The 17,305-nt window shown below is 38.4% G+C and overlaps 1 protein-coding gene across 4 annotated transcripts in view; it reads right to left on the bottom strand.

The window, feature by feature from the left end:
* Positions 1 to 246: 246 nt before the first annotated feature.
* The window catches only part of micu1 (mitochondrial calcium uptake 1), a 76,083-nt gene continuing 59,024 nt past the window's right edge, over positions 247 to 17,305 (bottom strand). For all 4 annotated transcript variants that reach the window (XM_041789217.1, XM_041789218.1, XM_041789219.1 and 1 more), the window contains 3 exons: positions 12,196 to 12,304; positions 4,447 to 4,536; positions 247 to 684 (listed from right to left, as the gene is read on the bottom strand). In XM_041789217.1, coding sequence (XP_041645151.1) covers positions 521 to 684; positions 4,447 to 4,536; positions 12,196 to 12,304 — 363 coding nt within the window. In that variant the 3' untranslated portion in view covers positions 247 to 520. The remainder of the gene's footprint in view (positions 685 to 4,446; positions 4,537 to 12,195; positions 12,305 to 17,305) is intronic.

Here is a 17,305-nt window from a genome sequence, read left to right as displayed (position 1 = left end):
CATGCCTTCAGTATCTGCACCTGAACTAGAAAAGAGAGGTTCAGTAATGCACATGTGAGCTCAGGCGTGCAGTGTGTCCCAGGCGTAAGGGTGTTGTCAGAGTAAAGCAGACATACTGCATCACGTGTGCAGCTGAAGGTCAAACAAGATTGATACTGACTTGTTTTGGCTTTGTGAGAACATGTGTTGTATATTTTAGAAATGTGTTAGTGTTTGACAAAAGCTCACACAGTCACCTTCTGAAGCTGCATTCCTCCACAGAATAAACTAGTAGACTTTATTTTATAATATACATTACCCATGATGCTTCACATAGGTCAGAGAGAGAAGCCTTTCAGGTCACAGCGTGCTGCGTCAGCATGCTTCAATCACTATATTGATAGTTTAAACTACAGCGACATGCGTTAATGATGGATGATTCCCCCGGTGCTGCAGTCCTGATCAGTTCAAAGTCTTTCAAACCCTAGAGACCTGTTGACCCGCGATGATACGAGTGTCCAGACATTTTCAGACCCCGTCTCTATTGTGTCTTTGGCGCGGCAAAGTCCCAGGCAGTGTCCTGCGCGCACTTCCACATGGCGCGGACCAGTCGAGTGAAGCCCATGTCCTTGGGTTTTTCCAGCCCACGCATAAGCCGCTGCTTCATGATGGCGATGAACTCCTTATTACTGAGCTCTCCGTTCCCTGAAGGTAGGGGGAGGGGGAGAGGAAGTGATGGACAGGCCAGAGATGATGAAATAATAGAGGAAGACTGAGCAAGAGGAGGATATGACCTCCATTTATTGGTGTCCATTTAATTAAATAATGTTTTTTTCCACAGTTTTAAGTAAATTCATACACTTTAAGTGCTTCATCAAATAACAGTGTAAGACCCCTAATATAGAAAAATGGCTGGAATAATAAAATGAAAACGTAAAACTCTCTGTAATAACTTTAATATAAAAATGAATTGGAATAAAATAGGAACTAAGGAAACAATGTCATAAATCCCATCAATTTTACTTTAGAGAACAACAGTATATTTAATACTAACTTGATCAAAACACCACGTAAAAAGATACAAAATTAGAAAATTATATGGATAGATAAATATTTAGATGTTAATTAAGGGTACACTCACATTTGGCCCATTCATATGACTTGCCCCCTCACTGCCCTGCACTCACATGGCTCCAAGCCAAACCAGACCATAGCACCATTACCTCTAAAACATGCATCCCCACACTGTAATATGGCAATCAATATTCGACTATCTACTATCTATCACAATATTCTAATCTTAAATAGTAGATTTTTGATTTTCATGAGCTGTAAGATGCAATTATCAAAATTAAAACAAAAAAGTCTTTTAGTATTTCACTTTGTGTGTAATGAATCACGATTATGTGTAGGTTTAAGTTTTCAGGTTGATTTAAGGATAAAAAAATGAACTTTTATGTGATATTCTAACTCGTTGAGATGCACCTGTACATGCTTGTCTTTACATTTGGTATTTTTTAAAAACAAAGAAGAAGACATGTCTGCACACTTTCTCAATGCCACAAAAATTCTATTGTATCACAAGGCTTTGACTCCAGGCCTTTGTTGGGAGATAGTCTTTATCACCTAAGAAAACCTCTGGGGTCTGAATTGTGGTTACACCTCACAGCAAGGTTTCTGGTCTGAATGCCCTGTCAGACAGGGCCTTCCTGAGTAGAGTTTACACGTCCTCCCCATGCATATGTGGATTCTCTTCCTCACTTCCTCCCACAGACCAAAAACACACTCATTGGGTTAGTAAGTGATTCTGAACTTCTCGAAGGTGAAAGCCTGTCTGTGGCTACATGTCTGATTGACTGGCAACCAGTCCAGAATTTAACACACCTCTCATCCAAAGCAGCTGGGATTGGCTGCAGTCTCCCTTTAACCAAAAACAGGACAAGAGGTAAAGATGATAGATGGGTAGATGCACTGAGGAAAGGTCTCTGGTCAAAAAACTGTGACTTATGCAGCTTTTTGAGGCACTGAACACGTGTGCATTGCTGTTTTTTAATTCCCCTGCTCCTATGTGATGTGAATATTACCAGAATTTCTCTACTTGTCTTAACATATGCTCCCATTGATTGGCAACCAATCATATCAGCTGAGCTTAATCAAAAATACATGATTGGTAAATTGCTGTTGATGCTTCTTAGTACTGAACAACAAAGCTGATCACCCGTGGTGTGTAGTTTAATTAAATAGGCTGATTGAGTTGCAGGCCAATAAATATTAAGCACATCAGCACTGTCAATCAAATTAACTGAGGAGCAGCATCTTCAACTACTGGATTACATAAAAGGAACTTTAACCTGTCAGCTGCAGCAGGACTATTGTCCTCCTCCACTCAAAGCAATTATACGACCAACCCTACCTACCCTCAAACTTCTTTGTAAGTATCATTATTGAAAAAATGTGAGCAAAATGTTGAAATCTGTGCTGAACCAGCAGGATTAAGCTAGGTAGCTAACTAAATGAGGAGACACGGTGTTAAGGTTAAGTTTAAGAACTGTACTATTGGGTGAAAGTAATGTAATGTCCTCATGATGGGTTCAAATGTCCCTCCAGGTATAGGAAATTCAGATTTTGGTGAGAAAATGGAATATATGCAGTTGTTTGGAGGGGAAATCTGTTTCTTAGAAATATTAAACATTTGCATCAGTTTTATAATGCAACTGAGTTAATTCTGTGAGACTTACTACCTTTAGTGAATCTGAATTTAGTGAACTTGAATTTCCCTCAGAATTAATAAAGTATCTATCAATCTTTCTAGTTTACAGGTTCTTTGCAGGTGTTATCGTGCAGCAGCGGCAGAACTCCCCATGGGGGGCAAGAAGTGATTTCTGCATACATTTTCTTTATGTGGCAAATGTTTTAAATGTGGATTAAATAAGGACAAAGGATGGAGGAAGGGAAACTGGCACTTAAACAGGAGCTAGCTACAATAAATAGCAGTTTCATAGAACAGGGTTGTTTGTGAACAGCACATCTTAACTCGGTCTCTTTCCCCACAAAATTTATTCGGTGGATGGCATATCACCGCTTCAATCAAAATCATGTTTGTGACAAAATCAGGAATTTTTGTGTTAAAGGGGCTTAGCTAGCCTCTTATCTCAGTACAAGTCTCCTTCATCTGGCTAGACAACGCTAGTTGCTTGACAGCCAGTGGACTGAGAAAATTGTGATCTTAATCTCGCAAGGTAAATCAGTTAAACCATGGAAAAAAATCACTTTTTTTGTAAGTGAAGGGATCACACTCAATGTATGGAGAAATTTTCTGATGATAATTGCAGGGTACAGGTTCATTTAGAGCTTTTCAAGTGCTAAGTGTCCTCTGTTCTCATTCATTCCTTATGAGTGTCCCCCACTTCCAGACCCTCCAACGGACATTCGCACACCATCAGAATCATGTGACAGCAAAGAACCTATAAGCCCAGGGGTTAAGCATTTTTATTTTTTAACATTTTTATATTTTTGATATTTTGGTTTGCATACATCTTTTAACATCCAACCTACCCAGACAATCAGTTATTTAGTTTTAGTATTGAAGTTAATGCCAAAACTACCTGATAAATATTCTCTGCACTCTAATGTAGCGGGAACTATCAGTTTACATCTATGCAGCTGATGCAGGACTGCATAACAGCAGATTTTAGCCTTGGCTAGTACTCGCTTTTGATCATTGCTGATGCTAAAAACCTGCACTTTCAGATGCTGTCTTAGTGCACTAAATGCCCCAGTTACCTTCAGCGTCTGAATTTCTTTTCACCTCCTGTCAAAAAATCCCCTTGGTTTTAGTCACCAGACTTTGCCTCAATATGACCCCAGGGTTTACACAGCTTTCTGCTGTCATTAGCTTCTTTGCACATTAAATGCTGTGGCTTGTAAGCATCATCAGGACCAATGCAGGAAAATCCTAACTTTAATAGTCAACTCTATAGTATAGTCTCTTTAGTAACTATAAATCTGTCCATTTTGTACAGCAGAATTAGCAGAGCAAATCCCTTTTTTTCTGGTATATGGTTCCGTGCCTCCCCTGAAGTTGAGGCCTACCACTGTACTAGACTACATGGACTGTTGATACATGTTTAAGTCTTTAAATAATTAATTAACTTTTTGCATTGCTACTTGGGAGGTTTCTGTACAGCTCACAGCATGCTGAAGACTCAACAAGGATGACTTATATTGCTAGTTTTATCAGGTTATGCTTCCACCTATAGGATGTATAGTACACTACAATGTTAAGTAGACTGACCCACCACTATATTGTTAAAAAAAAGAAAAAAAAAATCAATCAAGATGAAAACGTGAAATCATAAATGAGGCTTAGTTTCATGCCAGACCATAGAGGCAGGACTCTTATTAAAATAATACCAATGCTCCCTTTATTCAGGTCCCAAAGGTATGTTCAAATGGTCAGGTACTTACCATCACAGTCAAACAGAGCAAACACGACATCACACACATGATCTGACAGCTCCACTTTGGCAACAGTACGTGCCACCTGCTTCATGGTAACTGAAAGAAAGAGAGAGAGAGAGAGAGAGAGAGAGAGAGAGAGAGAGGGAGGGAGATTCACCATTTGTGAACTAGAGTAATGGAGGTGCGAGTCACACTGGCCAGCTCATAAATGGCCCAAAGTGGAGGACACTGTGTGCGAGCCAGATCGATAGTGAGCAGAAGAGAGTATCTGATAGACAAGAGAAGAGACAGAGAGGAGGGAGGAGGGAGGGGGAGCAGGCAGCTTCAGGACGTCCAGCTGAGAATGAGGCCAGCTCTGAGTGTTGATGGAATACAGGAAGAGATGGAGGTGTGTAACAGAAGGAAGAGAGCAGGGAGGGTCGAATCCTCAGGGTAATTTCAGAAAAAAAAAGAAGATGAAATAATGAAAAACTCAGCAGTATTAATCAAAACTATTGATTATCAGACTTCAAACAGAAGACAAAGGAAAACAAAGAAAATTGAAATGGCTGAAAAAGAGGAAAAGATTGGATGAAAAGAATAACATCTGATATTATCTCTCTCCAAATGTTAAGACAGAAAAACAGCTGAATCACTCGACCATGAATCTAATTAGGGGTCTTCTTTTCACTGTGCTCTCCCAGATCAACACGCCCACATATGAGAATTTGTACAAAAAGGGTGTGAAAACATCACATTTGAGAGCCAGATGAGAGATAAAAGGAAAGAAAAACAGAAACAAAGACGTGCAAGACAAGAAGAGCTCCTTAAGGCTCTGAAAGAAGAGGACTGCTGCACTGTGTGGACTTTAGAGGGACAGAGATAATTTGTGCCTAGAAGCGCTTCATGAACCCACAGTGGCATAATGCGTTAGATGCCACATCCAAATCGTACTGACACAAAAGGGCTGGCCGATATGGACATAAAATCCTATCTCTGTATTTTTTAGCTGAATAGGGATGGAGTTGTTTGTTTGCTCTCTGTTGGCTAAGGATGGGTGTTTTAGTTTTTGCTCTGTTGCAATGAGGATGTTTGGTGTGAGAGCTGCTTTTAAGGCTGCAGCTTCAAGAAGGTCTGGCTGTCATTGCAGGACTTATGGTTCCTCCCATCTCTCTGCTTCTACACAGATCAGGGTGATGTGGACCAAAAATCTTATACTGATATCTTTTAGCTGAATGGCGACATAAATGGTCATTAAAATACCTGAATTCTAAACGTTGACAAGATCGTGGTAAAAAATCTAATGATGAATGAACTGTTACTACTAATATCGCAGCTACTAAAACAGAAGTCGTAAACACCAAATATTAAGACTATTTTTCACCAGAAACTGTAAAAAACTGTAAAAGCTACTGCCTTTATTACACAACAATGTTTGCAACATTTCTATCTATTGAGGTTGTCAAAAGAGAACAGGTTTGTTGTAAAGTTCGCTGATGATTCTGTTATTGTGAGTTTGTTACACATTGATGAGTCCAGCCACGGTCCCATTGTGGAAGAGTTTGTCAGCTGATGTGATGATTCATTCTTAGAACTTAATATTTCTAAGACAAAACAAACGATCATAGATTTTAGAGCCATGCCCCAAATCACAAGGCTAATATGATCAAAAGCCAGGCAGTTGAATGTGTGGAGAACTATAAATATCTTGGAACGATTATCGACTCTAAACTGAGCTTTGAGAGAAACTGTGAGGCAGTCTGCAAAAAAGCACACCAGTGTCCTTTTCATCTGAGGAAACTTGCTCATTTTCACATTGATAAAACTTTGATGGTTTCATTCTATCAAGCTTTCATTGAATCTGCCCTGTCGTTTTCCCACGTGTCATGGTTTGGTAACTTGTTTTTTAAAAAACAATAGTGCTCTTAACCAAATCTTTAAGTGGGAAAGCAAGCTTATAGGTGAGCAACAACTCAGCCTATCAGATCTTTATTCCTCACAGCTGCAGTGTAAAGCCAGCTCTGTTCTCCATGACTGTTCTCATCCTTTAAATTCAGAGTTCCAACTTCTTCACTCTGGTTGTCACTTTGTTGCTCCTAAAGGGAGAACTAAACGCTACAGGAACACTTTTTTCACCTGCAGCTATCGCACTTCTAAACAAAACTAGCACAAGATGATGCACTTTAACTGTAATGGAATATGTATTATTTTAGGGAGCCTTTAAAAGCACTTTAGCACTTTTGGAGTATCATTTTAGAATAGATGTTGTCTAGAGCACTTAATCATGACTTGGTTTTAATTATTAATGTTTGTTTTGGCATTTCAATGCCAATTTTAATATAATTTTGTGGATTGTGTCTTGAATTGTGAATCAGTGTTGTTTCTTGTCTCTTGGACCCTTGAAATTATCCATACTTTAAAATACCATGCATCTACATTATTTTAATGATCTGTGGTATTATTAAGTACAACACTTTATGATCTTCACTCATTTTTAACAAAAAACATGAAAGAGAACTGTCTAAATTTTACAATTGAGTTTGCAACTTTTTTCAAAAGTGGGTGGAATAGGTGAAAGGTTAGTAAAACCAGCCATTATTAAAAATAGAAATATCCCATTATTGGTTGTTTAGGACTTCTTGTTGTTGTTGTGGTATCAAACAGGTATCAGTATATATTAATCCTTTAACCACCTGGCTTGGTTTTTGCTCTGATATGCATTGTCAACTGTGAGGCCTTCTATAGAGAGGTTTGAGCCTTTCCAAATCCCGTCCAATTAATTTAATTTATTATAAGTTCACTCCAATCAAGGTACAGAAACATCTCAGCATGGATCTAGAAAAATGGAAGGATTCTGAGCTAAATATCAAGTGTTTTTACAACAGGTCTAATTACCTGTATCAATTTGATATGTCAGTATTTTAACATTTCTAGTTTATTTCCAAAAAATGTTAAAACTTTGTTTTCACTTTGTCATTACTGGGTACTTAGTGTAGAATTTTCTTTTTGTAACATCGGGCTGCAACATAACAAAATTGAAAAAAAAAGTGAAGGGGGTCTGAAAACTTTCTGAATGAACTATATAAGGCCTGTCCTAACTACAAAAATTGCCTGTTCAAAATATCCAATATATCAAATATGGAAATATGAGATATTTAGCAAAGATGCTATTGAGTATAAGGCATGGAACTTATTCAATCACCCTCAAAATAAACATCAGTATTTTAAGATATCTTGTCTTACTCTTATCTTGTTTGAAAGTATATAAATACACCTTTAAAACACCATCTATGTTGTTCCCAGCCCCGAGGCACAGACATTCTGCTCATTACTGTGCAGACATGCAGCTGAAACCACACGCTGGAAACAAGCACCTCCACTTCGACCCTGCTTTGCCTTAAAGCAGCAGCTGTTTCCTCAGTGAATCAGAACTAATGGATGAGCTGACAGGAGACATATGGAGGCCCATTGAAGGGCTGAATCCCTGCAATAAATGAAGAAACGATTGACTCATCAAATAGTTGCCATATCATAAAAGCTACAGGTCCCCTCTGCCTGTGCTGCTCTCACAATAACTGACTCTCATTGTTCGCATCTGACAGAAGAATGAATTAAGTAAGATGAATATGTTGAAGACGATAAAGGAAAGAGAGACTCATTTTATGACTGATTTGACACTCTGTAATTGGGCGTCTTGAATAATCATCCCAGGCACATTCTTTAATGTCAGTCAGACATTTTCAGTCATAATCCTTCAGATTGTCATCAAATTAAGCTGCATTTTTAAGTTATGATTCAATTTTTTGTCTTCGTTTTTTTGCAAAGGCTTTCCTGTTCATTTGCAGTGAGTAATGTAATTTTTTTAAAGTAGTCTTTGGCTCTCAAAACATTAACACAAGCATTAGGAATAAAAACAGACAATACACACACTTAAATCCATCCAATCCAGTATAGATTTTATAAGTGAGAACCAATTTGTAAAAAAAAAAAAAAAAAAAAAAAAAAAAATGCCTGCAGAGGCAAGCGACAGTCGAAATCACCAACCGAAATCACTTCAGACTAGTGCCACTACTATTTCCAAGTACCTAAACCACAGGTGTCAAACTCAAGGCCCGGGGGCTAAATCCAGCCAGTGGAACAATTAAATCCGGCCTGGCCCATCAGTATGAGGTCTGCAGATTTCCTCAAGTATAAAAATGTGAACTTATCCTTGATGATTTAAGATATCCTTGTTAAGTCATAAAATCTGAAAAAGTAAGGAGTAAAAAAGGACAGAAATTAATTGGTGTTTTAATTTCACATTTTAAATTTAGCATCTCACAATGAGGACTCAAACTTAGGATTCTGACTTTTAATTTCATACTGTGAGCATTTCAGCTCATAATTTTGACTTCACATATAATATTTTGAGCTTTAAGATTCTTAATTCTAATATTTAAGTGATATTTTGACCTTTTTAACCAGTTATTTTGTATTTTACCTCATATTTTCAACTCCAAACTTTGACTTCATAATCTCATAGTTTAACCTTTTAGACTCACAATTTAAAATTCTGACTCATATTTTGAATCTTAATTTCATGATTACAATTTTTTTTTTCACATTTTGACCTTTTAACTCATGATTTTGACCTCTCTCTTATATATTTGGCATTTAAAAAACATTATTTTTCGGTTTCATGTTTTGACCTTTTTGAACTAATGAATTTACTTTTCTCAGATTGTGAGCCTTCAAACTTATCCCTTTAACTGTTTAAATGTCAAAATAGTTCATCATCAGTTGCTACGTTTTTTTTTTTTTTTTCATATTTTATTACCAGTGAAACAAAGTTGACAGTTTATGGGTAAAAAGGTGACCCTGTTTGGCCCTCAGGTTAGTCCTGAATCCATAATCCGACCCTTGCTGCGATTGGGCTTGAAACCCTGACCTAAACCAACTTAAAAAATACTGAAATATTCCTTTAATTTAAGGTTCGCTATGATAAGATAAGCCCAAATATTTGGACTGTTATAAAAGAACATATTTACTTGATTTTACTCAGTTACACATATTTTCAACCTTTATTCATTATAAACAATTAAAATGTGATAATATGTGATTTACTCTAGTTTAGAGTGAATTCAAATGAAAATCAAAACAAATGAGATTTGATTTTCTAAAAATTCAGTCAGAAGGTAGCAGCATGTTCCTGTAATGTTCTATAGTCAGCAGGTAAAATTAAAGAAGAAGAGTATTTGCACTAAAAGCAGCACCTACCAGGCGCTGAAGGCCTAGTGGTTAGGTTACACCTTGTGCACACAGCCCAGGTTCGATTCCAGCCAGCGGCTCCTCTCCCACATGTCTCTCCCAAACTCTCTCCATCCACTGTCCTCCTCTTTGAATAAAGGAATAAAAGCCCCTAAAAATTGTGGCACTTCCCCCCTTTTCTCTGACTTTATTTGAAGCAGCCTTGTTCTTTGACTCACCATGGACTTCAAACAAAAGTCAAACATGCTAATGACTGGACTCAGACGGAGCTGTTGTCCATCACATATCACTCTGCTACACTGGCGTAATACCTCCTGTGTGCACTACAACAAAATGCATGCATTAAACTGGTGATAATGGTGCTGCAAAAATCCACTGAGTGACTGCGGCTCAGTTGGTTGAGTCGGTTCTCTTGTAATGGGAAGTTAGTGATCCCGAGGTGCCATAGTAACATGCCAATGTGTTATTGGGCTAAACACTTTTCAATTTCTGCATCCTAGGTGCGTGAATGAGTATGGATGGATATGAATGAGATTACCTGATGTCCAATTTTCCCTGGGAATGGATAGGTGTGACCTGTGGTGTAAAAGGACTAAATAAACTCCACTTACAATATTACATAAGCCAAATTTAAGTAAATTAGATTAATTCTATGAACTAAAATCACTTAAATTCTTAGTCAACTCATTTCATTTTTAAGCAGATTCATTACATAAGAAGTACTCATTGTTTTAAGTTGACTTCACTCTATTTGATGTAAATTTTTCATGTAATTGAAACACACAAAACTGACAAGAGGCCAGATTATTTTTTAGAGTGTTGGAGAGTTACAGCAGCTTGACAGTTTAATCATAAGTTACACCTATGGGGCTGGTTAGGTAAACTCAGCATAACTCTGAGTCATGTTACATATGCTTGATAATATTTATGTGACATAATAAACTATTGATTGAAAGTTCATGAAGAACTGAGTCACTCTGACCACCTGTTCTCTCCTTCTCCCTTCTGTGCTTGTCAAAGTACCTGTAAGAGGGCAGCATGGTGTGATGTTTAAATCAAAAAATGACTTAAAGGGGACATATTTTACCATATTTTAAGACAAGTTTATATTGGTCTCAGCCGTCCCCAAAACATGTCTGTGAAGTCTGTTGCTAAAAAAACACTCCAGTATTGGATTTTTGCATGTGTAAAAAACCCTCTGTTTCTGTCCTCTCAGCACGAACTGTTTCTGTCTGTGGCTTTAAATGTTAATGAGCTGTCTGACTCCGCCCCTAACCACACCCCTCTTAAGAAATGAATATGGCTCGATGGATGTAGCTCTCCTGATCCTCCTCTCAGCTGCCAGCTGAGAGGAGGATCAGGAGAGGAGGGTGGAACTTACTTCTGGAGGGCCAACTGAAACTGGGGGCGGGGCTAACTCCCCAAATGACATCCTGAGGGGAAAATCTGAGAACGTCTTGTTTTAGCACACATTTTCTGAAAGGTGGAGAAAGAGGTCCACAATCCCCTCTAGTATTTGAGTTGGAAAAGCCTCAAAAAGTGATTTTTGCGTAATATGTCCCCTTTAAAGACCAAAATAATTGCTCATTTAAAATCTAATTAGTGCATATAAAAAGACATGAATTTATCTGCTTTGCTTTCCTTGTTTTTAATAAAAAAAGCAATACATATTGCAAAGCCCAAAAAAAAAAAAAACATCCAAACATCTGTTTTTTTCCCCACTTTTCTCAGCCCCTGTTGTTGCTTACTTTTTGTGTATCTAAGCTCTCTTTATAAAAGAAAGTGACGTCTTTTGTTAACATTTTTGCTTTTAAAAAGATAAGTTATGACCTTGGTTTGTTGTACTGACTTTACATTTTGTTTGGCAGAACAACCTGATCCTGTCCTTGCCAACAATACTGAGAACTATTTGTTGTATTCCGGAGCTTTAAATAAATCCATCTCCATCGCCCGACTTTTCTTACTCCATAATTCTCTGGTTGATTTGCTTCTTTTATTTCAAAGTTTGGGATCAATACAGTACATCTGTTTTCTGTCTTCCTCAACCTCAACATGAGGCATAACAATCTCAAGTACTGCATTTATAGTGTTGCTCTGGAAAGCTTTGCATATGTGTGTGAAGTCCAGCCAGCAGATGCACAGGAAGGAAAGAGCAACCATATAGCTACTGGCCAGCCAGTCTCCTCCCTCCTCATCTTCCTCCAGTGATGAGGCCAGCATGTGTCAGTAAGCATTACTAGCCTGTAAAGTATAACATGAAGTATTCTGTCATGTGTGCATGTTCTTGTGTTCAAGCATGCGTTGTCTAGCAGGCCCGGAGGAAGAGGTCATAAATGAGCGGACGGCTGGACGGACATAAAGATGACAAACAGCTGAATCAGACAAAAAGAGATGTGGGAAGCAGATCAGGCTGGCTGAGCGCTAACAGCATCGAGAGACAGTGCATGAAAGTGACAACAGTTGAGCGTAAAAGGGATTAATTAGACGGGAAGAGAGAATGTCAGAGGAAAAGGGCAGACGTGGGTGTACCTTTGTCTATGGAGGCTCCAGCCATGTGGTAGAAACTCAGTGCTGTGTCCACGTCGTTCACGTTCTTCAGGAAAGTAAAGAAATTCTCCACCTCCTCAAACGTGATCCCCTGAAAGAAGTGAGATGAGACTGTCAAGATAACAGAATTAGAACTTTGATATGATACCAGTGAAATTCAAATGTGGTTAATACCTTTGTCAGCAACAAAAGAGAAGTCTTAGGCACCCAATATTAGGTATTTTCTTGATTTTAGTTGCAAAATCATAAGCAAACTCCTGCAAGGCATCTAAGCTGTACAAATGTGTAACTTTGTCAACATCTGTCCATCAGTTTTTGTTGGATTCATTCCTCTGTGAAGCAGCTGTCTCATGAAGTAAGTGTCAGAAAAAAATGTGAAATGCTGGGGCGCAGGTGGCCGGGTGGTTGAGGCGCGCCCTATTTACGCGGACAGCCCGGGTTCGAATCTGGCCCGAGGCCCTTTACCTCATGTCTCTCCCCCGCTCTCATCCCTTTTTCCGACTCTATCCACTATCCTCTTCTATCAAATAAAGGCACAAAAATGTCCATAATAAACCTTGAAAAAAAAATGTGAAATGCTTTGGATTATATTTGATTAAAAATAGATTTAATTGGATACTCATCATCTTCCCTAGGGCGAGGAGTTAAAATCTGTAATTTATTTCAGTAGTATTTCATCCATGTCTCCAGAACAGGTTACTCCGGGCTGGATCTTTAGGAAGTAAATGTTTCTGACATGCAGAGAAATCTGGTCTTCTGAAATATGGTGCAATGAGTAGAGTTGTGATGTCAAAGAAGATCACGGGCATCCAATATTGACCTTTTGCCTTGTCCCTTGTTCACAGAGATTTCTCCACATTCTCTGGATGTCTTGATGATATTATGCAATGTTGATGGTGGGTTATACAAAGTCTGTGCAATTTAGTGTTGAAAATTGCTGATAATTTTTTAGATGCAGTTTTCACAGATTGGTGAACCTCTACCATCTTTATTTCTGAAAGACTCAGCCTCTCTAAAATGCTCCTTTTATACCCAGTCATGTCACTGACCTATTTCCAATTGACCTAATTAGTGGCAAAATGCTCATCCAGCAGCTTTTCACCAGCACCATTTACTTTTCCAGCCTTCTGTTGCCCTGTTCCTTCTTTTTTGAGATGTTTTGCTGCCATTGAATTCAAAATGAGCTAATATTTTTCATGAAATGGTGAAATGTCTCAGTTTCAACATCTGATATCTTGTTCATGTACTATTGTGAATGCAATATGGGTTTAAGAGATTTGTAAATCATTGCATTATGTTTTATTTACATTTTACACAGCGCCCCAACTTTTTTGGAATTGGTGTTATAATTCCTTGAAGCTTTGCCACTTTTTTCATACCATTATTAAAAATAAGACTGCATCATTTAAAAGCACGTAGTATCGAAAAGTGTACAAATATTTTACAGCTTTCAAGTGAAATATTTTTATTTATGTGTAAAATTGGGGTCTGAGTGAGGAATCTCTTCAGCAGATCAGGAACAAATCATTCCTGCAGCTTTACCTGAGCCATTAGAGCTCTGCCATCCTGTGAAATATCAGCCAAATATTTTCATGGCAGGCGCTGTGACTGCACAATGCCATTACGGGTGAAGCTCAGCAGTGTGACACAAATGACGCGAGGAAGTGGGCAGAAGCAGAGGACACACATGGATGAACAGTGTGCCACGAACAGAGAGGGAAACACATACACTGCACACAAACAGACGCACAGCTGCCATGGCACTGATGAGCTCATTTGCAAAGAAAAGCAAGCAGCTGGTGTGAGGCAGTAAATAACTCTTTTTCTCATATACAGTACAGGTTATGCCAGTGCTGAGAGATGGATAGTCGGGTGGAAAAAGAGAGGATAAACAGTGGAAGAGAGAAAGAGAGGGAGAGGGATTGATCCTTACTGCAGTTTAATTCCACAGAGATAATTCCAGCAGCACCCAGGCTCATCTTTTCCTCATGCCTTGGAGGAACGGCAGCTTCCCTTTTTTTCCTTTCTTCTGCTAATCACTCACAATTAAACCATCAAACTATCTTTATCACATCTTATTCTGACATCCGTGGTGTTTTAAAGTGTATAAAACAGCCACTAAGTAATAACTGTCTTCAGGGCCAGAGAAAAGTACAGAATAAGGGAACTGTGATTTTTTTGTGACAACCCGAGGCAGGGATAAGAAATGCATGTTTCTAACTTTAGCTAGTCGACTCAGGTTTGCTACAGTAAGAAAGAACCAGCATGAAGCCAAAGTTCATGCAAAACACTGGAAATAGAAAAGGCACACATACGCAGAAACTGGCTCCAAGCTCTCCACATATTTTTGCACATCTTCTCTTTTTGGTATGTCCCAGTGGAGCTGTCTTAGTTGCTCAGAGCAATATGGTAATGTTTGCTGAACAAGTTCCTGTGCTACATATTGTATAAAACAAATGGACCAAGTTGCCAGAACTTCATCCATTGGTTTGTAAACCTCCGCTTTGAAGGCACTAGATCTAAGTTTCATAATTTGGCTGCCTCAGTCTTGTTTATTTGGAGCTAGGACTGATCCACTGTGACTACAAGGTCGCTGTGGCTTTGTAAATCTGTGTTTTGATGCTTGCTGCTGCAGTCCATATGTAGTGTGGTTCTTTTAAAAACAGTGTTACTTTCTTTGACTAAATCTATGACTACAAATGTTCGTCAACAGCCTTTATTTTCATGACAAAAACTAGACTAAGATTAACAAAAAAAAATCTGTGACGACTAAAACTGACAAAAAGTAAATTTATTTTTTGTCAAGATGACTAAAACTAGACTAAAATTTAATGTAGTTTTTGTTAGACATTCAAAATCCATGATATTTCTCCACTGTGGGTAAATCTGTCAAAAAACAATGCTGCTGTATCTCTTCTGCTTCTCAGCTGTAGAAAGCAGGGACCCCTAGTTTAGCAGTGTGAATAGAACATACTACCATTGTTTGGTATTAGATTTAGGCAAGAACACAAATGCTTTGTCTAAAAGTAAAGACTAGGATGTTTTTGAGTTTTCATCAACTAACACTACACTAAAATTAAAAAGGGTAGAAATGACTGAAATGTGACTAAAACTAAAATACATTTCATCTAAAGACTAAGACTAAAATTAAAAATACCTGTCAAAATTAACTGCTTGAAAAAGACAGCACCTCAAAACCTGGTCCAACAGTCATATCAATTGGTGTGTCTAAGTGTTCCAATCCTGTTTAAATGATAACTGTGATATTAGTAACTGTGCTTTAATGTCACAGTCAGTTAGTCTAGACGTTGTTTACTGAGGTGAATTTTTAGAAAAAAGGCCTTCAACTGTCAGATGTTTTTTGGGATTAAACTTTAAAAAAACAATAAACAACATGGCGACAGTATTATCAGCTAGCTACATGAACGACTGATAAATATTGGAGTTACTGGTGTGGTTTTAATCTTTACAGACCCTGGAAAGCCAGACAAGTTCTAGGCTTGTTAGAAAATGTTCTGTAAGAGCTATAAAGGCATGGACAGCATCACATTGGAGGGTTTTCAGAGGAAAAAACAAGTAAATGGCTATGACTTACGGTTCAAAAGTAGCTCAACTGTGAATAACACCAGGCTCAGAGGGTTAAAGAAGAATTGTTCCTTTCATTCTGGCTGATAGGTTGTAAGTGTCACCCACCCTAACCACAGGTGAAGGTAGGAACTGAGATCATAAACTTATTTGGAAATTTTTTTCTGATGTAATATATCAACTGAGAAGTGGGGTCAATTTTCCATCTGACTTCACATAACCTGTGTGTAAAGTGGAGTCTCCCCCTGCTGGCCATTAGAAGGAATGCAGGCTTATGGCAAATTTGCATCAGCCTTGCAAGTAAAACCAGAGGCTGGGTCTGCGTTTTTATGTTTTAAAGGGGACATATTTTACCCCTTTAAGAAAAGTTTATATTGGTCTCAGAGGTCCCCAGAACATGCCTGTGAAGTTTGTTGCTGAAAAAACACTCCAGTATTGGATTTTTGCATGTTTAAAAACCTCTGTTTCAGCCTTGCTTTTACCCAATGATAAGTACCTTGCCCAAGGGCCCAAACTGAATTTGGCTTATGTACTGACTTGGATTTGAACCATCAATCTCCCAAACCAAAGTCAGCAGGGTAATGCACTGAGCTATCCAGCAGTTCAGCTGGTGGCTGAGACGGAGATCAGGAGAGGAGGGTGGAACTTTCTTCCAAGCAGGGAGGGCCAACCAAACCTGGGGGCGGTGCTAACTCTGCACAAAAGGTCATGAAGGTTATATCTGAGAACAGCTTGTTTTAGCACACATTTTCTGAAATGTGGAGAAAGAGAGGGGGGAAGGGAATGGATTTTTCTAGTATTTGAGGGGATTGTAGACAGGTCAGGGGCACATATTTTTGATAGAAAAGCCTGAAAAAATAATTTTTGCATAATATGTCCCCTTTAAGGATAGGCTTTGCCCTTTTCCCCTTTTTGATACGAGGGGACAAGATGGAGTTAAGAGACATGCATTTATGGGCTGAGCCTGCTTTACTGATCGAGCAAAGCCAACGCCCTGACTACTTTCTAAACCATTTGCTAGAAGACTGCTGTCTATGAGATCATTTTAATAAATGAACAATAAAATGCCATCTACAAGTCAAATAAAGAGGCTGAAATAATGGTACTTTTCTTGATCCTCTCCTGAAGAATATCTCAGTTCTTTGTGCGGTCAGTGAATCCACCTAAAGTGTCCACTTGCACAAGTGGACTCTTCTAGGGCTCTTTAAGCTTGTGTGTTGGGCACTTTTTGTTTTTTCAGAGGTTTAAGTTTTACTTGGCTGTTATGGTACCTGAGAACACCACATGTTCTTCCAAGTGTCTAATATATCTTTGGAAAGGAAAATGTTCACGTGTTTGGTGAATACATCCCCAGAGACCAGCTATTTTCTGTGGTTGACAATGAAGGTTTTAGGTTAGTAAAATGCTGGGGCCAAAGTTTAAACATAGATTTTTAAGCCCAATGCACACCTAAGACACTTTTGTGCACATATTGTAAATTTCAAAGTGCAATTGTTGTTCAATGAAT

The sequence above is a fragment of the Cheilinus undulatus genome, linkage group 6, assembly GCF_018320785.1.
Source record: "Cheilinus undulatus linkage group 6, ASM1832078v1, whole genome shotgun sequence".
Lineage (NCBI taxonomy): Eukaryota > Metazoa > Chordata > Actinopteri > Labriformes > Labridae > Cheilinus > Cheilinus undulatus.
The sequence above is the reverse complement of the archived record's forward strand: the minus strand, read 5'-3'. Positions and strand labels throughout refer to the sequence as shown.